General features: G+C 43.2%; 1 protein-coding gene across 2 annotated transcripts in view; it reads right to left on the reverse strand.

The window, feature by feature from the left end:
- The window catches only part of LOC110070887 (acyl-CoA dehydrogenase family member 11), an 83227-nt gene that overhangs the window by 2593 nt on the left and 57897 nt on the right, over positions 1-22737 (reverse strand). For both annotated transcript variants that reach the window (XM_072983423.2, XM_072983424.2), the window contains exons 2-11: positions 18305-18537; positions 17995-18094; positions 15395-15512; positions 14322-14464; positions 14057-14206; positions 12860-12954; positions 12186-12285; positions 5466-5606; positions 994-1086; positions 273-380 (exon numbers count right to left, since the gene is read on the reverse strand). In XM_072983423.2, coding sequence (XP_072839524.2) covers positions 273-380; positions 994-1086; positions 5466-5606; positions 12186-12285; positions 12860-12954; positions 14057-14206; positions 14322-14464; positions 15395-15512; positions 17995-18094; positions 18305-18537 — 1281 coding nt within the window. The remainder of the gene's footprint in view (positions 1-272; positions 381-993; positions 1087-5465; positions 5607-12185; positions 12286-12859; positions 12955-14056; positions 14207-14321; positions 14465-15394; positions 15513-17994; positions 18095-18304; positions 18538-22737) is intronic.

Below are 22737 nucleotides of genomic sequence, written 5' to 3' on the forward strand. Positions count from 1 at the left end.
TGTTCCCCGAAACCTACAAAGTGGGATCAGTTACTGCTGTTGACTTAAAACGATTATTCTGCTAACCTGAGAATTGTTCTGGTCTTTATTGCCGCTACGTTATGCTACTGGCTTATCACGTGATTGACTATGGTTCTATAAGACAGAACTGCTGACTTCCAGTGCCCAAATCGTGAAAGATCCATTGGGCCCATTTGGACACTCATCACATTTACAACGTGCAACAGTATAGTATCATGGGGCAGAGTAACTGGTGCTTGGACAGCGCTCACCTGTGCTGTAGAGAAGAAGGCATCCAGCACTTTCCCCCCGCTTCTGACAATGGAGCGAAGAACATCCAAAGAAAGGATATTTGTTGTCCCTTCCCATATTGTAAGCACCTGTCGGGGAAAGAGGTGCAGAGCCAGAAAAATGCAAGGAAAAAGATCTCAGTCCCACCCAGTGACAAGCTAGATGCTCTTTTAGGGTGCATTAACAGAAATACAGTGTCCACATCCCAATAAGTACCCATTCCTCTCTATTCAGCACTGGTTAGACCCCATCCCGTGTCCAGTTGTAGGACACAGCGATCTAAGAAGGATGCTGGCAAAGTGGGACAAGTTCAGAGGAGGGCAACTAAGACGATCAGGGGATTGGAAACCAAGCCTTGTGAGGAAAGACTGAAAGAACTGGGCATGAGATAAGGAGAAGAAGACTGAGGAGAGGTAGAATAGTACTTCTCAAATACTGAAAGGGCAGAGTCTATTCTCAATCATCCCCCCGTCCTGGCTATGGAAGAAGGGACTCAAGTTACAGGCAGCCAGACTTTGGTGGAATATCACGAAACACTTCCTAACTATTAGAGCAGTAGTGCGATGGAACCCATGACCTCGGGAGGTGGTGCGCGCGCCAACACCGGAGGTGTGCAAGATGAAAATTGGACAACCCTCTGCTAGGTCTACTTTGATTGGGGTTCCTGAAGAGGGTGAGGAAAAAAGACTCTGGCATCATTACCTGGGCATCGCGGGCAAGCGTCGTCAGACCCGTGTCTTCCATGAAGCCCTGCCCTCCGAAACATTCCAGCCCTTCTGAGATGACCGCAACAGCCTGCAACGTAGGGAGCAAGTGATCTAATCAGGAGTTTATTTTATGAAAAAGTGGGAGGGAGGTGGAGCGAAGATGGATGGGGGTTGCAAAGTGAGAGTTCTCTCTCATTTGTAACAGCTGATGGAGGTTCTGTAGGCTTGAGATACCCTGAATAAATTCCCAGGAGAGGAAATATATTCCGAAGAAGAGAAGTGCTGTCTGAGAAGACAGGGGGAGCCGGTTCCTACCTCCCTCTCCCAGAAGATTGGCATTCTCTTTGGCGGGACTCCATGCAGGTCTGAATAATTGACATGGTCCAGAAGGTTGGAGGAGGACAGACACACAATTATATCCAAGATTTACAGACATTGCTGTAAGCAGATTTATGACACTACTATATTTGAACTGAACATCTATAAAGCTATAGTGATATATGAAGATAGGTGGGAGTAGGCTGGAAGACTGAATAAGGGAGAAACGGGTTGCAGAAGAAGCCTGATGAGCTGCTAAACTATTTATCTGTAAGTTTTCCCCTTAGTGTTTCTCAGTTACTAATGAACATTACTGCTCTTTCCTCCCCCCCCCCCTTAGGACCATTTATTCCACAAAACCTTATCTTATCTCCCTTCACTCAAGGTCTGGAAAGCTGCCTAGAACACTATCAGCTGGCTTTGCCTCTTTCTTCTTTCTTTCTTTTTCACCTCATCAAACTTAGACATAAATAGACATTTGAAGTGGAATAATATGGACTATATCTATTACTCAGTGGTGCCCCACATAGCGACGATAATCCGTGCTGAAAAAAACTTCGCTATACAGATTTGTCGCTATGCGGGACAAAAAAGCCCATAGGAACGCATTAAAACACGTTTAAAAACAACGCTTACCGATCATCACAAAGCGATGTTTACCCATCTAAAACATCAATTGCAATTGCAAAATCCTCATCGCTATGCGGATTTGTCATTAAACAAATCTCTCGTTATGTGGGGCACCACTGTATTTAGGATCCGTTCTCCTTGGAAAGTTTTTTAAATTGACTTTTTGTCTGACTTAGCACATATTGGGAAATCTTTATTGACTGATTGACTGATTTTATTGCTGGCTATATTGCTGGTGTGTATATATATTGCTGGCTATACTATATATATAGGGGGGAAGGGGGAAATAAAATTTTAAAAAATGGATGCAAAAGGAAATCCGGCACTGGAAATCACACCACTAAAACTGATGCAGGAAACTCAGTCTTCTATATTAACAAAAGAAAACTTTGAGAAGTTTATGAACACCATGTTCAGTCAATAAACAGCCCATTTCGACAAGAAGTTTGATGAGATTAAGTCTAATATCTCAGCCTTGGAAATGAAATTATCAGATCTCACTAAGCAACAGGAGGACATAAAGCTACAACTGAGCCAAATGAAAGAGGAGGTAACACAACCAAACCAAGAATTACATAAGACAATAGAAACAGCAAAGAAAATGGAGAAGAAAGTGACAGGACTTCAGGAGGATTTAAGAAAGATGGAAACCCTGCAAAATCAATGATTCAAATCCAGATGGAGAATGCACCAGAAACCAAGAATGAAGATCTCTTGGAAGTCAGAAGTGACCTATTATCAGACTTGGCGGAGTGTGAGAAGGTGGAAATTAAGGAAAACATAGATGGGGCCAGAAGAATTTCTTCACAATAATAAAAAAAACCATTTCCCAAGGGAAATCTAAGTTAGATTGGCTGTCACTATATACATGGTTGCAAAAAGACCAGTTAAATAATTAATAATGGGAATTTAGATTTTTCAACATAATGTATATATTTTGTATGATAATTGGAATTATTCTTAGAAGAGATTATTTAGAATTATTATGGGGAAAAAATACCAATGTGTAATGTGACTGTTCAAATCCACCCCCTCTAAATGTATCCTTATCCCAGTTATCCCTTACCCCACCCTACCTCTATAAAGAGAAAAATAAATCAATAATATAAAAAGGAGTTTAATTTTTGTGTGTGTGCGTGCGTGTGTGTGTGAGCGCCAGCAGATGACCCAGGTGTGCATTTCTAGCTTGTCTTTTCTCTGTATACAGTACAGTGGTGCCTCGCTTAACGAGCGCACCGTTTAACGAAGAATCCGTATAGCGATCCCTTTTTGGGGATCGCTATACGGATCAGCCACAATCGCCGCACTCGCTTTGCGACGATTGGGGCGTCCGGCGGCCATTTTGGAGCCGCCGATCAGCTGATCGGCGGCTCCAAAATGGCCGCTGGAGCGAAAACATCGCTGGAGGGGTAAGTTTCCACGCTTATTGGAACGCATTAAACTAAGTTTAATGCGTTCCAATAGGCTTTCCTTACCCGCACAGCGATGTTTTCGTATAGCGAAGGGGCACCACTATATATATTGAGGTTACTGCTATTCTTAGGCTTATTACTTTCTCTTTTGAAGTTCCTTCTTTTTTCCATCCCTCTCCAAGCCAAGAGAAAGGCAGACTGGCATACTTTTATCACAACAGCTAAGCAGGCCTGCACACACAGGAGACAGCTTGAGGCTCTCTCTCCTGCTGCATCCTTGAACTGCTCTCCTGAAGCAAGCAATGCACATTCTGCATAGGCACCTCACTGTAAGCATTTCGTGTGTCTTAGCAGCCACAAGCTCGGCACCAGCCTTCTCTAGTGTTTCAACATTCACCCCCATATTCTTACATGAACAGGAATAAAACTGGAAAACTGTGCAAAGCTTGAGGAGGACAATCTAGACCAGGGGTCTCAAACTCAGTTTACCTGGGGGCCACTGGAGGCAGCGTCTGGGTGAGGCTGGGCCACATCAGGTTTTCCACAAGAAAAGCTTTGTTTAAAAAAAATCCAATTTTCTCAAATCTCTTTATTTTTATTTTTTTAACACAAAATAAGATGAAAAAATAAATAAACAAATTAAGAATTAATAAGAAAATAAATCAATCAATCTAGTTGTGTAATAGCGTTTCAAATTGTATTCCTTGTGCACTGCAACTTTCTCTGTGCAAATCAGACACTTCGGGGTGCTCCTGTCCTCAACAACAAAATATTGCATTTCCCACTTTTCCTGAAATTGTCTGTGTTCATCACCAACCTTTCTCTTCACTGCAGGTTTTGAAAAAGACATGTTTGGGGCTATGTAACATATATAATTCCGCTTGATGTCACTGTCGCATCGAAGTTTCAATCAAGCATTTAGCTGATGCACAGCGATCGTCTCAACGCATGGAGAATGTCATTTCCGGTTCTTTTTCTTGTAACTGCAGCACAGCGGTCGGCAGATAAAAGCCTGGTAGCAATTTCCTTTTTTTTAATGCTCGATATTCATGTCCTTCATGATGACATGAACACCATGCCATTTGTAGATGGTAGAAAGTACCGGGATAATGAGTGCAAAAAAGGCGACTGCTCATGGACTGTTATGCGCCGTGCTGTTGTTACAGGAAAAAGAAGCACAAATGACACTGTGCTATTGCTGATGTCATTTGACTACTTTTACATCATATAGAAATATATGTAATGTTCATTGTGTGAGGCAATGCAAAAAGCGTGATGCAAATAAAAAACAATGACCCACAAATAGCAGTGTGACCCTATAATTGGTCCGGGTTACTGGGGAGTGTTATTGCCGATGGACAGGTGTCACTATGTGACTGCAGACCACATTAAGCTGCATTGAGTTCCTTACTTTTCTTTTATCCTGCTGTGTACACATCACTTTGATTTATATAATGTCCTGCTGGACAGCAACTTAAAAAACTTTTTTTGGGAAGTGTTGTGAATGCAGCACGCTGGGATGCATGTCTGCGTGTGCCCAATAGAAATGAGGCAGCCAGCCAGGCACGGAAGAAAACACTCAAGGGCAACACTGCTGTAACTTTCACTCATTGAGAAATGTATCTCTGCTTTCATCAAGCCTGGCTGATGTTCCGCCCCCAAGAGCCATATACCCCATCATGTTTGGTAGTATTGTTCAGCTCCACACACAACACTGTAAAGTGCTACACATATCAAACACGCGGGCTGCACTAACATTAAACTTTCATATTAAGATGGGGGCACAAACTATCATCCCGCAGGCCGCAATTGGCCCGCGGGCTGCAAGTTTGAGACCCATGATCTAGACTGATCAAGAAAACCACCCGGCAAGCCAGGAAAAAAATAGAAGATGGATCCTGAGTATTTGGTCCCTGGAAGTGTGCACTTGTTCAAATCTTGTATGTACACATGAATAAGAGAGATGGGATGGGCTGTTTAAATACGGTACCTATTACCGTCTCAATACTGGCTGGCCATTGAATAGCAAAAAACTGGCTTCATCTGTTGCTTTGCATTAGCACAAGCCTACTGTGAATGATTCTCTTCTTCTCTCAGAGTGCACTACCTGTTTTCCAGTGTAAAGCTTGACAACCGGTGTCAACAGCCTAAGCATATGCTGGTCCTGCATGGTTGCCTTCTTGGTTTCCTCCAGTCCTAGCAGTCTCCCCATCTCCATTGTCAGCAGAAATGCTCCTTGGGTTTGCACCTACACAAAGAAAAATGGTTGTAAACGGGACGAGAGGAAGGTGGATAAGCGTAATGAATATGCCGCTGCTCAGCCAAGGCTTCAGCAGCATAGCGTGCCTTTGCCCTGCTTCCCTGGATGGATGCAAGATCACAAGGCTGTCTCGTGAGAGCAGCCTTGGAGGAGGGGTGAGTGGCAGGTCATATAAGGGTTGTTCACCCCTCATTTGTAAACACACAGGTCTCCTAAGAGATAACCTGCGGCCTGAACAGAGAGGTTCCAGGGGCAAGTGTACTCCTAAATGAGCTGAGCTGAGTCCGGATACCCAGCACAGCAGTCCCACCTACTCCTTTTCCAAAGTCTGTTCAAATGAGCAATTAACTGAGAGAAAAACCAAGATAAAAATCATGAGTTTTGGAGTCCACCAAGATGAACAAAACTCAGGCAATTAATGGACTCAAGTAGCATATCTGTGGCCTACAGATAATTATGTAGGTTTGCTGCTCAAGAGACCAAACATAAGATTTTAAGAGTTATTGTTTTATTAGGTCTCCTCAAGTAAGTTTGTGAAAAACTGTTGCGTGCTGTTAATCACTGAAACCTGGCTGAACCCCACTATTCCAAACACTGTTATTGATATGGAAGGTTTTTTATTACATCGTTTGGACAGAGACAGGAATGTGGGGAAGTGCAGAGGAGGAGGATTGTGCGTGTTTGTTAGAGAGAGCTGGTGCACAAACTCAGAGATTATAACGTGTCATAGCTCTTTGGAGCTGGAATATCTGTCTGTTAAATGCAGACCTTTTTACCTTCCACGGGAATTCAGCGTTGTAATTATTCTTGTTGTTTATATTCCGCCGGATGCAAATGCGGATTTGGTGCTGGGTCATCTGGGCGATGAAATTGGCAACTTGCAAAGTAAATTTCCGGATGCTGTATACATTATTGCAGGAGACTTCAATCATGTAGATCTACGTGCAGTCCTCCCCAAATTCCATCAACATGTAAGGTGTGCTACTAGGGGGCTGAACACCTTAGATAAGGTCTACACGAATATTGCAAATGGATACAGGATATTAGAATTGCCACACTTGGGCCAGTCTGACCATATGTCCTTGTTTTTAGCTCCGGAGTATATTCCTCTGAGAAAACAGTCAGGGCCAGTAGTCAAGACAGTGAAAAGCTGGCCGGAGGGAGCAATGGAGCAGTTAAAGGACTGTTTTGAACAAACGAATTGGGAAGTTTTTGACCATCCTGATCTGGAAGAACATACAGCTGCAGTGTTAGGGTATATGGCACACTGTGTTGACACGGTCACAGTGGATAAACGTATCCGGGTTTATCCCAATCAAAAACCTTGGATGACCGGGAAGGTTAGACGCCTGTTGTATGCTAGAAATAAGGCTTTTAAGTCTGGGGATGATCTAGACTACAGTGCAGCAAGAACGAACTTGAGGAGAGGCATTAAGCAAGCTAAGGCCGAATACAAGAGGAGAATTGAAGACTGCTTTCTCAGCAATAACATGAGGCAAGTTTGGCAGGGGGTTCAACAACTAACAAACTACAAAGCAAAAAAGGTTTCCTCGGGCGGAGGCGTGGAGGTGGCTGAGGAGTTGAACAACTTTTTTGCTCGATTCGAGATCGATCAAACTGAAACTGTTCGTTTGCCATCATTTACTCAGCAGAGTCCCCCCTTCATTGTGAATGAGCAGGATGTGAGACAGACTATGAAAGTGGTTAACTCCAGAAAAGCAGCTGGACCTGACTTAATTCCTGGTCGGGTGGTAAAAGACTGTGCTGATCAGCTAGCCGGGATATGGACTATAATTTTTAATCGATCCCTGACACTATGCGCAGTTCCCGTCTGTCTCAAGGCTTCCGTCATCGTTCCACTGCCTAAAAAGTTGCCTACAAACAGTCCAAATGACTACAGGCCGGTGGCACTAACTTCAATCTTAATGAAGTGCTTTGAGCAGTTAGTTCGGAAATATATTATCTCCTGCCTTCCTCATCCCTTTGATGGGCTTCAGTTTGCTTATAAAGAAAATAGATCAACCGAGGATGCAATCAATACTGTGCTTTATATGGCTTTATCCCACTTGGAAACACAAGGGAATTATGTAAGAATGCTGTTCGCGGACTTTAGCTCTGCTTTTAACACCATTATACCCCACAGATTAATAGACAAACTTAAAGATCTTGATTTTCCAGATTCTATCTGTCTGTGGATTTGGGATTTTTTAACAAATCGTCCACAAAGGGTTAAACTGAATGACTACATCTCTACTGACAAGATACTCAGCACTGGCACTCCACAAGGCTGTGTCCTTAGTCCACTACTGTTCTCCATTTATTCATCAGATTGCACCAATAACCACCCCAGTAATAGGATTATCAAATTTGCAGATGATACTACACTAGTAGGACTTATCTCTGGGGATGATGAGTCTGCGTATCGGGACGAGGTATTACAGCTATCCCGCTGGTGCAAAAAAAATAATCTTTTATTTAACATCCAAAAAACCAAGGAATTCATAGTGGACTATAGGAAAAAAAGAGCAGACATTCAGCCACTGTATATAGATGGAGTTTGTGTGGAACAGGTGGTTGAATGTAAGTTTCTTGGGACTATCATAACAAATGACCTGACTTGGAGTGCAAACACCGCTGCGTTAATCAGGAAGGCACAACAACGGTTGTATTTTCTAAGGATTCTTAGAAAGCAACAATTGACTGAGAGTTTGTTAATCACCTTCTATCGGAGTTCGATTGAGAGCATATTATCCTACTGTCTCTGTGTATGGTTCACGAGCTGCACAGTGGCAGAGAAAAAGGCAATTCAAGGGGTGATCAAGACGGCCCAAAACATCATTGGCTGTTCACTCCCCTCTTTGGAAGAATTGTATAAGAACAGATGTAAGAGGAAGATATCTAACATACTGAAAGACTCCTCTCATCCGGGATATCAGCTCTTTAAACTATTACCATCAGGAAGGAGATTCAGGGTATTGAAAGCAAGGACAAGCAGATTCAAGAACAGTTTTTACCCAAGTGCAGTATTGAGTTTAAATGCGGGGCCATAAGTTTTTGGTGGACTTTTTAATTGCTGAGAGAAAACGGGGTATCTATATTTGGATGGTGAAAGTTGTGTATATTTTAACTTTTTTTTTGTAGTGTTGTCCAGTTTTACCTTGGGGAAGAGCACCTCATTTCGTTGCACCCACTTGTGAGCGCAATGACAAATAAATTTCTTATGTCTTATGTCTTATGTCTTATTAGAAAAATAAAGTATTTAGAGATATTCAGTCGTTGCAAAGCATAGCATTCAAGTACATTTCCATAAATCAAAGCAGTTAGAACTTTAGCAAATTCCAGCTATAAAAATAAAATAAAAAAACTCTAAAAATAGCTAGAAAGGCAGGCTACGGATTTGGAGGGCAGCAGTGATTCCCTCCTGCGGTCTAGATTTCATCTCATATTGCATTTCCATTTGATTTTTATTGACTACTTTTGAATTATAGTTTGAATTTAAAAATGCTGATTGTTTGAGTAATTGTTTCCATGTACAGCAGTGGGGAAAGCAGGAGTGGAAACGTGTCCCTATGAGACCATTTAGCGCCAACCACAAAGGAAAGGATATAGAAGGTTTGTACGTTGATCTATTCGAGCTACTGAAGAGAAACATGAAGAAGAAAGACACTGAGAAGGAGGATGAGAAGGATAAGGAAAGGTGCAGGTGTAAAAGACTTGATAGGACTTGGTCCAATTGGCTGCCTGGTTTTTTGATATATACAGGAGTTGTGGTGAAGGCACAGCCCTGGTGGGCTGCCGCACTATTCCAATACCTAGATCTGATATATCGGGCCTATGCAGATTTTGTGGGACAGGCATGGCTTTCTTATGGCGAAGCGTTTCGCATGAGAAGTGCTATCTATCCCAACTTGCAGTGGGACGAACCTTTGGAGGGTCTCTGGTTGCAGCTCATGATGCCGGCCAGGCCCAATTTAGGGGCTAGGACCGACAGCGGGCACTTAATTGTGAAGACAGCAGTGAATATGGCTCCCTACAGTAACATGGGGCAGGTGGTTCAATCCCACCTGGTGTGTTGGGAATATAACTCAAAAGGAGCATGTTCAAAAAAGCAGTGTAGGTTTAAGCACGAATGCACGGTGTGCGGAGGGCTGAATCCCAGCGCCAATTGCTTCATAGTGGGCAGCAAGGCAGCTAAGAGGCCCTAATGGCAGAAGGAAGCCCAGCAGCTGAGGCAGTAATCCAGGTAAAGGGGCCCAGCCCAATTAAAGTTGCAGTTCTTGAGTCATGGCTGCGGGACCACTCCTAAGAGAGATATTCCTTAGCTGGATACAAGGATGGATTTAGGATACTGGCTGTGGGTCAAATTCATGTAGCTTCAGTGACACTGTCCAACCATCTCATCCTTGGTTGTCCCCTTCTACTCTTGCCCTCACACTTTCCCAAAATCAGGGTCTTTTCCAGGGAGTCCTCTCTTCTCATGAGATGGCCAAAGTATTGGAGCCTCAGCTTCAGGATCTGTACTTCCAGTGAGCACTCAAGGTTGATTTCCTTCAGAATGGATAGGTTTGTTCTCTTTGCAGTCCAGGGGACTCTCAAGAGTCTCATCAAGCATCACAAAAGCATCAATTCTTTGGCGATCAGCTTTCTTTATGGTCCAGCTCTCACTTCCAGACATCACTACAGGAAAAACCATAGCTTTGACTATGCAGACTTTTGTTGGCAATGTGATATCTCTGCTTTTTAAGATGCTGTCTTGGTGTGTCATCACTTTCCTCCCAAGACACAGGGGTCTTTTAATTTTGTGGCTGTTGTCACCATCTGCAGTGATCATGGAGCCCAAGAAGGTAAACTCTGTCACTGGCTCCATCTCTTCCCCTTCTATTTGCCAGGAGGTGATGGAACCAGTGGCCATGATCTTAGTTTTTTTGATGTTGAGCTTCAGCCCGTTTTTGTGCTCTCCTCTTTCACCCTCATTAAGAGGTTCTTTAATTTCTCCTCACTTTCTGCCATCAGAGTGGTATCATCTGCACATCGGAGATTGTTGATATTTCTTCCGGCAATCTTAATTCCATTTTGGGATTCGTCCAGTCTGGCCTTTCGTATGATGTATTCTGCATATAAGTTAAATAAGCAGGGGGACAATATACAGCCTTGTTGTACTCCTTTCCCAATTTTGAACCAATCCAGTTCTAACTGTTGCTTCCTGTCCCACGTATAGGTTTCTCAGGAGGTAGATAAGGTGATCAGGTACTCCCATTTCTTTAAGGACTTGCCATAGTTTGCTGTGGTCCACACAGTCAAAGGCTTTTGTGTAGTCAATGAAGCAGAAGTAGATGTTTTTCTGGAACTCTCTGGCTTTCTCCATAATCTAGTGCATGTTAGCAATTTGGTCTCAAGTTCCTCTGCCCCTTTGAAATCCAGCTTGTATTTCAGTCCACAAACTGCTGAAGCCTACCTTGTAGGATTTTGAGCATGAGCTTCCTAGCGTGTGAAATGAGTACAATTGTATGGTAGTTGGAGGATTCTTTGGCACTGCCTTTATTTGGTATTGGGATGTAGACTGATCTTTTCCTATCCTCTGGCCACTTGCTGACATATTGAGTGTAGCACCTTAACAGCATCATCTTTTAAGATTTTAAATAGTTCAACTGGAATGCCATCACCTCCACTGGCGTTGTTAGCTGTGCTTTCTAAGGTCCACTTGACTTCACTCTCCAGGATGTTTGGCTCCAGGTCAGCAACCACACTATATGGGTTGTCCAGGTGCTGAATATGTTGCTCTCAAGCTAACAGCATATGGGCCAAGGTCTGACAAATTATCAGCATGCATACAACATCAAAAATCACATTGTGCAATAGGATGCCAATTTGAGTATCCCTTATCAAAAATATGTGGATATAATTATTTTAAAAGTCTGTATAAATTACCTGGCTTGTATTACTTTAATATTTGTTTCCATTTACTAGAGTTAATCACTGTCACTGCAATAGACTGTTCTTGTGCTGTTCCTGCCAGATGATTAAAAGAGGAGAGATTTCTAACATGGCATCAAAAGAGAGTCTGACTCCTTTTCTCAGAACTTGGAGTCATTCTCTTCTTAGACGTGATACTGGTGACCTTCATGACCAAGCTTCTGCCTGTAGGGATCTGTAAAGTGACATCAAGAGGCTGAGGCAAGGTTTCAAGGGCTTCTTGTATTCGATCTTACGACTGCTTGGTCTTCTGACCCTGCAGCACAGGCTTCTGCGGTTTAGCCCACAGCGCCACCACGTCCCTGCTGCTCTGGTACAAGACCATTTTATGCAGGACAATTTGCTTCTCTTTTGGAAAAGGGGCTTTCTGCAGTCTCCTTGTGGGAAAGAGAAATCTGGAACTGAATTGAAGAATAGTTCCTGCAAAAGAGCTGTTTGATCCGAGCAAGAGAGCTGTGACAGCAGGGCAGTGTGAAAAGCTTCAAAGATTTGCTAAATCCGGCCATTCACATTTCACCCAAGCAGTGTGAGAAGTGAAAGGATCTCCACCAGTCAGTCACGTCCCCTTAACTGGCAAAGCCTGATCCTACTCACCTCCATTCTGGCCAAGGTCTGTGTATGCAAGGGGTGATCCTTAAGTAACTTTCCAAAGGCCTCCCTCTTAGTGGCATAGTCCCGTGCCATGTGGATCATTCTGGGGTTGGAAGAAAAAACAGCCCATCAGGATCAGAATTGCTTACATGTTAGATATAGCAGAAATATCTTCCCACTCACTGCATTTGCCATGACACTCTCAGAATACTGCATTTTTTAAAATGCCATGTCTGTTATTTGCTCAAACTAGATAAAGCCAATTCACAATCAGTTATATTTTCAAGGACTGGATATGTTACCAGAGATAAAAAAAATAGCAAGAAAAGCAACCACACACTACAAGCCTGGATAACCAACCAAAAAACCCATCAGGCAAAAATTCCTGCAGCACCTTTTAAACTAACAGATCTTAGCGTGAAGTTTGGCTTACAGTTTACTTCTTCAGATGCATCAGATATGGATCCACAGATTTTTTTAAAAAAATAAATCTAGTGGTTTTAAACGCTGCCACGAGACTTTTCTTTTTCTCCTTCGTCATTCTGAAGCAAGCAATGTCTTTGGAATCCAGGGTGCATTCACAAAACTTTTTTCATTGCCAACTGCTTTGCTTAAATCTGCCTTTGGATAGCGTTAAGTCCAATGACTACGATGATGGCCAGGGGCCTGGGACTCACCTTCTCATACCTGCAACTGCACCTATGGCATTATGGATCCTTGCGATCGTCAACATGTGGGCAATGGTAGCCACACCCCGGCCTTCTGCAGAGATCTAGAAGCAGTCAAGAGTCAGTCCAAAATTCGTAATATGAGTTGAATTGTTCCAGGGTGATAGCAAAGCACTTTTGCTACCTCTCTTCTACCTGCTGAGGCTGACATGTCTGTAATAATGCTCTTCTTGGCTATATAATGTCTGAACAAAGCAGTGGAAACTTTGCACAAGAAAAAAGTGATTCCAGACTGTGGCAATTTCCCCTGAAGTCCCTATTCCCCCCAGGCCTTCACGAGGTTCTTGCTCTTCTTCCTTCTTCGCTGCCACCAGGTATTACTGCTTTAATACCATTTAATCATGGAGACGTGTGTGCTTTTAAAACTTAAGTCATTTATTAGATCAGGGAAGTTAATATATGATTTATATTCAATAGGCAAATCACAGGTTGCTAATCACTAGTATTTGAATCAAAACTGCTATAACTTTCAACCTCTTTTAATTCTCCATTCCATTAATTGTTCTTACAGACCTCAAACTCACTCTTAGTTCACTTTTCAGCTTCACAAAGTCTCTCTCTACCAGAATCTCCCTCATACTTCATGCAACAGCCTTTATATCCAGCTCCCTCCCCCCTTGGCTCCGCCTTCTGTCCACTCATTGGCTCCTGCTTCACTCTTCTGCTCTGACGGACAGGTGAAGGCAGGGCTGTTCGCTACACAGACATTTGCACAGAGATGAGTTTTATGCAACAGAAAAACAGGAAAGAGTTTGTTTACTTCTGGATTGTTTGAAACTTTCAAATAAACCATGTGCTTATTTTTTAAAATGTGGTCCTTTGGAAAGGACATACCCTGTTTCCCCTAAACTAAGACCTTACCTGAAAATAAGACCTAGTATGATTTTGGTAAAATTCTCTGAGGTATTTAGGGGCAAAACAATGATCTGCTCCTCCAGGTAACCAGAAGGTCCCGAGATGCCTGCTGCCTCCTCAGACAGAAGGGAGAAGTACCAATGTCAGGTTTTGTGCTCCAGGAAAGTTCCATTCCTTCCCAACTTTCATAGAGCCCAGTTCCCCTGCCTGGGTCGCTTTCTTTGCCTGCCCCATAGAGCTGGGGACTTGAGGTGTCATCTCGGGGGCCCAATGCCCCTTTGTTTTGCTTACCCGCAGTGCTTTGGCTCCATCTAGAAACAGCTCAGCGGTTGGTAGTTGCCTTGTGCCCAGCTTGTCTTTAAGACGATGGATCTTGATCTTATTCAGTTTCCCTTCTGCATCACGGACTTTCAGGTAGAAAAGAGACAGGCCTTTGGAACCCTGCAATCAAAACGATGCCCTCAAGGAAACAGAAAATGGACGAGTAAAACTGTTACAAGGACAAGATAAAAAAGGTTCCTGCTTCCGCTTTTTCCATGCCTGTTCCCAATCTGACCTGTTCCACCTGCCCGTCAGCAGCCAAGATTCGCGCCAGTGTCAGAGTTACATCGGAATCCGTGGCTGAGGTGAACCACTTCAAACCATGGAGACTATAGGTACCGTCCGGGAGGGGCTGGGCCACCGTTTCTGTGCCGTTGCCTGCAGGAAAGAGCACAAGACTTTGGCAGTGATGGCTTTTCCTTCCCAAGGTAGCAGAACTCTCCCCAAACTGAGGAAACAAGGCGATGAGGCAAATGGGGCTATAAAGACAGAAGGAGCAAACATTGATGCCTTTGAATTGTGGTGCTGGAGGAGGCTCTTGAGAATCCCCTGGACTGCAAGGAGAACAAACCTATCAGTTCTAAAGGAAATCAACCCTGAATGCTCACTTGAAGGACAGATCCTGAAGCTGAGGCTCCAGTACTTTGGCCATCTCATGAGAAGAAAAGAGTCCTTGGAAAAAACCTTGATGTTAGGAAGGTGTGATGGCAAGAGGAGAAGGGGACGACCGAGGATGAGATGGCTGGACAGTGTCTGCGAAGCAACCAACATGAACCTGACACAACTCCGGGAGGCAGTAGAAGACAGGAGGGCCTGGCGTGCTCTGGTCCATGGGGTCACGAAGAGTCGGACACGACTAAACGACTAAACACACAGCAAACATTGGAGCAGTTGGACGGGCAGATTTTTACAACAGAATAACATTTAAAAGTAAAAACCACAAGAATGACGACAAAACCCCTAAAAAAATAAAGAAGACCAAAAAAGTTAAAGACTAACTGTTATATGTTAATGTGAGCTTTCATAGACAAGTCCACTTCCTCAAACATATGTTTTTGCCTTCTTTATTTTTTAAACATTTTCTTTTCTTTTTGTCTGGTATGCCAGCTACCTCCTCTAAATCTGACAGGAGTAAAAACTGAGAAATGCTGGATGAGAGAAACAAACAATACGACAACCTTAGATACTAACAAAGTAGAGAATGGCATAAGTAACCAAAATCATGCCTCAATGCTTTGGGCATTTTATATTTCAGAAAGACCTGAAAGGCAAAGGCTCCGCAACCCCCCTCTCCTTTGGCAGACTTACCAACATCGGAGCCCCCCCTGCGTTCAGTCATCCATTGGCCAGAGGTCCAGAATTGTCCGGGGTCACGTGATGTCAGTCGCGCATAGACGTCCTCCAGCAGCTTAGGGACCCCCAAGGACTATCAGAGTGCAGAGAATAGACAAGAGAACAAAGAGAGATTTCCTTAAAGGTTCCCTTGACATTTTTAGTCCAGTCGTGTCCGACTCTAGGGGGCGGTGCTCATCCCGTTTTCAAGCCATAGAGCCAGCACTTGTCCGAAGACAGTTTCCGTTGCCACGTGGCCAGCGTGACTAGGGAATGCTGTTTTACCTTCCCACGGAGGTGGTACCTATTTATCTACTTGCATTTTTACATGTTTTCGAACTGCTAGGTTGGCAGGAGCTGGGACAAAGTGACGGGAGCTCACACTGTCATGTGGGTTTGATCTTACGACTGCTGGTCCGGCTAGTTTCTTTTTCTCTGCAGTTCCTTTGCAAATACTTTTCTGAACCACACTTACAGCAAGAGCTTTTCCCATCTGTTCTCCATTGCTCCTGGAAGCAGCTCTCCTCTGCTGTGGGATGTCATCTCTCATTCTGACTTGGGACCTTTCATTCCTTTTTCCCTCTTCCTCCAACAATCTCCCTGTCAGATACTCCAGGGTTAAGTCCCTCTCTGGCATGGATTCAAGGCTTGTTACTAGCACATCATAGTCTTCTGGAAGACTGCTCAGGATCACATACACTTTGTGATTCTCTGTGAACTGCATGCCCCTCTGCTCAAGCTCCACAAACAAATTTCTCATCTGCTGTAAGTGTTCTAACATGCTTCCATCATGGTAAAGTCTTACTGCCAGCAGAGTCCTGAACATAGACACGGTGCAGAGCTTGCCAGCACTGCCTAGCTGAGGTCAGTCCACGCATGAGTATTAATTGGCTGTCCTCTAAGCACAGAACTATTGTTGTTAAAGCCTTCTCATTTTGCTTTGTCTGTTCCTCATTCAGGACAGTGGGGAGATTGGAAATAATCTTTCACAAATTTTCCCTTCTCAGCAGCATTTCAGCTTTAACTGACCAGGTCAGAAAGTTCTGTTCATTTAGCTTTGTGAGAGGGAATCCTCCCATTCCTGCTGCCCCAACTGACTGCATTTTACTGCCTTTATATCTCTGTCTTCCATTCTTTATCCCCCTTGGACTCTGAATAGCAGGACGCTCACCTTACTGGACTTTCTCCACTTCTGGATTGGTTCCTCTGGCCTCTGTGGTATCCTCTGGCAATCACCAGCTTCTCTGGTGCAAGGCAGACGTTTCTGGGCCCATAACCCCTTGTTGGTGTAAGCCAATCAATGTGGACATTGCATCATCTCAGACTGCATGATTTAGCATTTTGCACACCTGTCAAGTATGGCTGCTGATTATCATGGACCTTGTTCTGCCTCAGTATAGAAATTATCCTTGACCAAGCAAAGGAGACCAGCATGAAGCAACACAATTTTATTGAAGCTGAGAGATACACGCTACTGGTTTTGCTCTAAAGTTGAATGAAAAGCCCCCAACAGAGGCAACAGCAGACTTGTATACCTTATCAGTTTTGTATGCTAAAGAGCAAGAGCAGTGGCTTGGGTAGCACCGGGTGAGGCCTGGACAACAGGTTTAGATCAGTTTTCAGGACAGTACTGGCCATCCCTAATAAGAACCCTGCTGGAAGCCCCCTTTCAGTGTTGCCACAATGCCCTCCCGTCTCCATTTACAATTTACACAAGCTAAGAAATATGCATGCCTAGCAAAAACACATGGACACTAAAGGAATCTAAAGCTACATACAAAATGTTGGCCATTTTAAAGGCCAACACCAAGGTTCTCCACAGGCGATTGGTTTACTGAGTCAGAGGAAACTTTCCTGCACTTTTGACGTCTCTCAGTGCCATGGGGGGGCATTTTATAGCCAAAACAAACTGATGAATCAAAATCACTAAAATTAATTGATTTGTATTTGTACAAATAAAAATGGTTGAATAAGTGACTTTTGAATGAATTTGGTGATTTTTTAAAAATTCGTGCCATCCCTAATTAATGCCCATTATTTCAGTACTCTCTTTAAAGATCATTGATCATTCCTTCTTTCTTGTTTGACAAGTCCATCACAAAGGTAAACATGTCCCCTTTTCTTCTTTTATCTCTCCAGCATAAAGATGATACAGTTTTATTTAATGAATTTAGTTTCACCAGTGTTAATTACCATGTTCATACCACTTCATAACAATTTTCTTTAACCTTACAGATATACTTCTCATTATTCTTTAATTACACATTTTATTCCAGTCTTCTCCTTTAACGTCTTTAGCTGAATCTCCTTGCCACATTTCTTTTAAAGCTGTTGTTTATATTTTGCATGTATTCATCTCATGTTTAACACTGATGGTCTCCTTCCTATTTTTACTAAGTTCTGTTTTCTTTCTTTTCTCAACAATTTCCTCAAATTTCATCATTGGTCTACCCTCTCCTTGTTTTCCCATCCTTTGTCTAGTTATCCAGTTAAAGTATATTGAACCTGGAAAGATGTAACAGTAATTCAAGAATGATGATGAACAACAACCTACTAGCTAAGCAAGGGAGTCTCACCTCAATTACTTTTGCTGCACCATCAGTCATGGCTAGGGGAGCTGAGAAGAAGCCAGATGACGGAGCAAATAAGAACAGCTTGGCAATCTGGTAAATGCGACTGTGGAAAGAGGGAGACACACAATGCCTTACTTAATTTCAAAATGGCAGCTAGAATACAGGCAGGAAAAAAAGCAACAGGATAAGCTCTCTGGAGGAGCATCTGGTTTGAAGGGTGCTGAGCATATTTGGGCAAAATCTGAGCTACTTTCCTTGACATCTGACTATCTGTAAAGCTACAGGTGCTAATCAAAGTCAAGATTGTTTTTACCTCCAGTTTGAGTATCTCCTCTCATAAGCTTCAGCCACCAGACCTTCCTCAGCTGAGATCTCCTTCATCCTCTTCCAGGCTGTGCAAGTGATAATTTGGTCCACTCGTTGTCCCCATGCATCAAAATGCTGTAGCCTGGGAGGGTTCAATTCACACTCACGCCCCAAGGGGTCAATTTCGTTCTTCACACGAGCCCCAAATCTCTCAAGATCTGAGCTCACCTCAGCAAACACCTAAGAAGAAGAAGAGCAAACCTTCTAGGTGAGCAGGAGTGCAGGCAAAGAAATCAAGATCCTCTCTCTGGGAGTGATAAAGACGGCGAGACCCAAGGAGGGTCTGGATTCTTCCTTCTCCCAGTTCAGTTTTTTCTCGGCCCCCTTGAAAATGTCTCATAGAACTTGGAATGCACTCCACCCTCATTCACAAGCAGAGATATTGGCAAGTCTTCGGGATGAGTCCCAAGTCTGAGTCTGAGTCTTGGCATGCCCAAGTCCTTTTTTTAAAATAAAAAATTACACAACATGGACCTACTACCACACAAAGAAAAAAACCAAATAAAATACAGTTACATAAGTGCCACCAACACCTTCAGGGCTAGCACTAAACTTCATTCAATCCATTTTCTCTCCAAAAAAATCATTGTTTCTTCCCTCGCTGTATACCCCTTCCCTCTCCGAAATACATATTCCAAGAATACACTCCATATTTTCTTAAAATCATTATTTTTGATTGGCCTCTTCTTATTTTCACATCACATGTCAATTTGTCATTAATTGCCATATCCCATAATTCTCTGTACCATTCCTCCAAGCTGAAATGATTATCATTTCTCCAGTTTCTTGCAAAAATTAATATTGCTGCCATAATCATTATTACAGTGGAACCTCTAGTTACGAACTTTATCCGTCCCAGAAAATGTTCGTTAGTTGAAATGTTCATAAGTAGAAGCAAAATTTCTCATAGAAATGCATTGAAAACCATTTAATCCATTCCAACTGTTTTTCGTTCTTATCTAGAGGTGTCATTCGCAAGTAGAAGTATTAATTCCCATAGAACGCCGGTTAATCCACTCGGGGGAAGGGGGAAGGAGAATTTTTCTTCTTTTGACCTAAGATTAGGTGAAAAAAAGGGCAAAAAAGGAGGGGGGAAGGGAACACCTTCTGAAGAGAAGACCTTTAAAAACAAGCAGCTTTTAGTTTAAAAAAGGCAGGAGAGCACCTTTTAAACTGAACACCTTTAAAAAAAGCCACAGCATCCAGCAAGCATTATTCCAGCACAGAACTCCTCGTCACAAAAAGAGACTCTAAACTGCATTTTACTGCATTTTCATTTTTCTTTTCTCCTCATCCGAGTGATTTAACAATAAACATTCTGACTTTCTCCAATTTACACTTAACCCAGTTATAATCTCAACATCCCCGCTGAAGTGCTGAAATGCTGTAAGGAGATCATCACCTCCGAACTGTATGAAGTCTTTTGTCTCTGCTGGAGGGAAGGTGGAGTACCACAGGACATGAAGGATGCAAACATCATCACATTGTACAAGAACAAAGGAGACAGGGGCGACTGCAATAACTACCGTGGCATCTCTCTTCTTAGCGTTGTAGGGAAGCTGCTTGCCCTTGTGGTGCTGAAGAGGCTCCAGATGCTTGCAGACAGAGTCTATCCAGAATCACAGTGTGGATTTCGAGCTAATAGATCCACCACTGACATGGTATTCTCCCTCCGACAGTTGCAGGAGAAATGCAGGGAACAACAACAGCCACTCTTAGTGGCCTTCATAGACCTTACAAAAGCATTTGATCTGGTTAGCAGGGATGGCCTTTTTAAAATACTTCCCAAGATTGGATGTCCACCTCGTCTCCTTAACATCATCAGATCTTTCCATGAGGGAATGAAAGGCACTGTAGTTTTTGACGGCTCAACATCAGACCCCTTTGACATCCAAAGCGGAGTGAAACAGGGCTGTGTCCTCGCACCAACCCTTTTTGGGATCTTTTTTGCTGTCATGCTGAAGCATGCCTTTGGAGCTGCAACCGAGGGCGTCTATCTCCGGACTAGATCAGACGGAAAGCTCTTTAATCTCTCTAGATTGAGAGCGAAGACCAAAGTCCAACTGAAATGCATGCGGGACTTCCTCTTTGCAGATGATGCAGCCATTGTTGCCCACTCTGCCGAAGACCTCCAACAACTCATGAATCGTTTCAGCAAGGCCTGCCAAGACTTTGGACTAACAATCAGCCTGAAGAAAACACAAGTCATGGGCCAGGGCGTGGACTCACCTCCCTCTATTACCATCTCCACACAAGAATTGGAGGTTGTTCATGATTTTGTGTACCTTGGCTCAACCATCTCTGACACCCTCTCTCTAGATGTCGAGCTGGATAAACGCATTGGCAAAGCAGCCACCATGTTCTCTAGACTCACAAAGAGAGTATGGCTCAATAAGAAGCTGACGACACATACGAAGATCCAGGTTTATAGAGCCTGTGTTCTAAGCACACTCATGTACTGCAGTGAGTCATGGGCCCTTTGTGCACGGCAGGAGAGGAAGCTGAACACCTTCCATATGCGTTGCCTCCGACGGATTTTTGGCATCACCTGGCAGGACAAAGTTCCAAACAGAGCAGTCCTAGAACGAGCTGGAATTTTCAGCATGAACACATTACTGAAACAGCGACGTCTACGTTGGCTCGGGCATGTCGTGAGAATGGTTGATGGTCGGATTCCAAAGGATCTCCTATATGGAGAATTAGTGCAGGGAAATCGCCCCAGAGGGAGACCACAGCTGCGATACAAGGACATCTGCAAGCGAGATCTGAAGGCCTTAGGAATAGACCTCAACAGATGGGAAAACCTGACATCTGAGCGTTCAGCCTGGAGGCAGGCGGTGCATCAGGGCCTCTCCCAATTTGAAGAGACCCTTGTCCAGCAGGCCGAGGCAAAGAGGAAGTCACAAAAGCAGCAAAACCAGGGAGCCGGACAGGGGACAGACTGGATTTGTCTTCAGTGTGGAAGGGACTGTCACTCTCGAATTGGCCTTCTCAGCCACATTAGGTGCTGTTCCAAGCCCTCCATACAGAGCACGCTACCATAGTCTTTCGAGACTGAAGGATGCCTAACTAACTAATCTCAAATTCCTTCAAATGTAGTTTAAGCTTTTCTATTGTTTCAATTGGATTTTTAACCATTAATAATGTGTCATCAGCAAACAAGTTTATCTTACAATTTACTTTGTTGTCTATCCCTCTAATCTGTTTATCCTCTCTAATTATCTGTCCCAATAATTGAATTATTGTAAATAATACTAGAGTTAAGGAGCAACCTTGTTTTGTGCCTTGACCTAGGTATATTGTCTCAGTTATACCATCATTAACTCTAACTCAGACTGTATTCTGTGAATACAGTTGGTGGATTATCTGTCCAAACCCTAAATATTTAATCAATATTTTTAATGAACCCCATTCCACTGAATCAAATGCTTTATATATGTCTAACAATATTCCGGCTTTAGAATTAGTTTCTTTAGCTAGGTACCTTAAGTACCGACATTTGTCTACCCTGTATAAATCCATTTTTATCTTTTTCATATATTTCCCCATAAAACTATTTAATCTCTTTGCCATTATTGCCGTGAATATCTTAGCATCTTGATTTATCAGTGATATGGATCTATATGCTTCCACATTTGTTGAATTTTTATCTGGTTTCAATATTAAAACAATGAGTGACTCTCCATGACAGTGGGATTTCTTCTCCCATTAGTATCTTATTAAATTACTCTTTTAACTTTGGTATAAGAATCTTTTTAAATACAGTGGTGCCTCGCTTAACGAGCGCACCGTATAACGACGAAATCGCATAGCGATCTGTTTTTTTGGATCGTTAATGCGATTGCTTACCGATGGCCCCCATGGCCGAAAATCGCTTTGCGAAGATCGGTAAGCGTTTCGCTTACCGATCTTCGCAAAACGAAGCCATGGATCAGCTGTTCGGCGGTTTCAAAATGGCCGCCGGAAGCCCCAAAATGGCCACGTGCAGCGTTTTCGCGCCCTGCCCTCGCTTACCGAGGGCGCGAAAATGGCTGCCGGACTGGGATGCATCGCTGAACGGTGAGTTTTTGCCCATTTGGAATGCATTAAACGATGTTTAATGCGTTCCAATGGGCTTTCCCGTCCCGCTCAGTGATGTTTCGCCATAGCGAAGGTTAATCCAGAACGGATTAACCTCGCTATGCGAGGCACCACTGTACTTTATAATATTCTGGGCCTAATCCATCTGTTCCAGGGGTCTTTCCTGTCTTTAAATTATTTATTTAAAGACAGGAAATTTTCTATTTCCTTATCCATAATCAACTGTTCTGTTTTATTTTTATCATCATCTAACAATTTCTTATTAAAGTTTTTTTATATACTCCAATTTTTGTTGCGGAA

This window comes from Pogona vitticeps, chromosome 14 (genome assembly GCF_051106095.1).
Source record: "Pogona vitticeps strain Pit_001003342236 chromosome 14, PviZW2.1, whole genome shotgun sequence".
NCBI classification, from domain to species: Eukaryota; Metazoa; Chordata; class Lepidosauria; order Squamata; family Agamidae; genus Pogona; species Pogona vitticeps.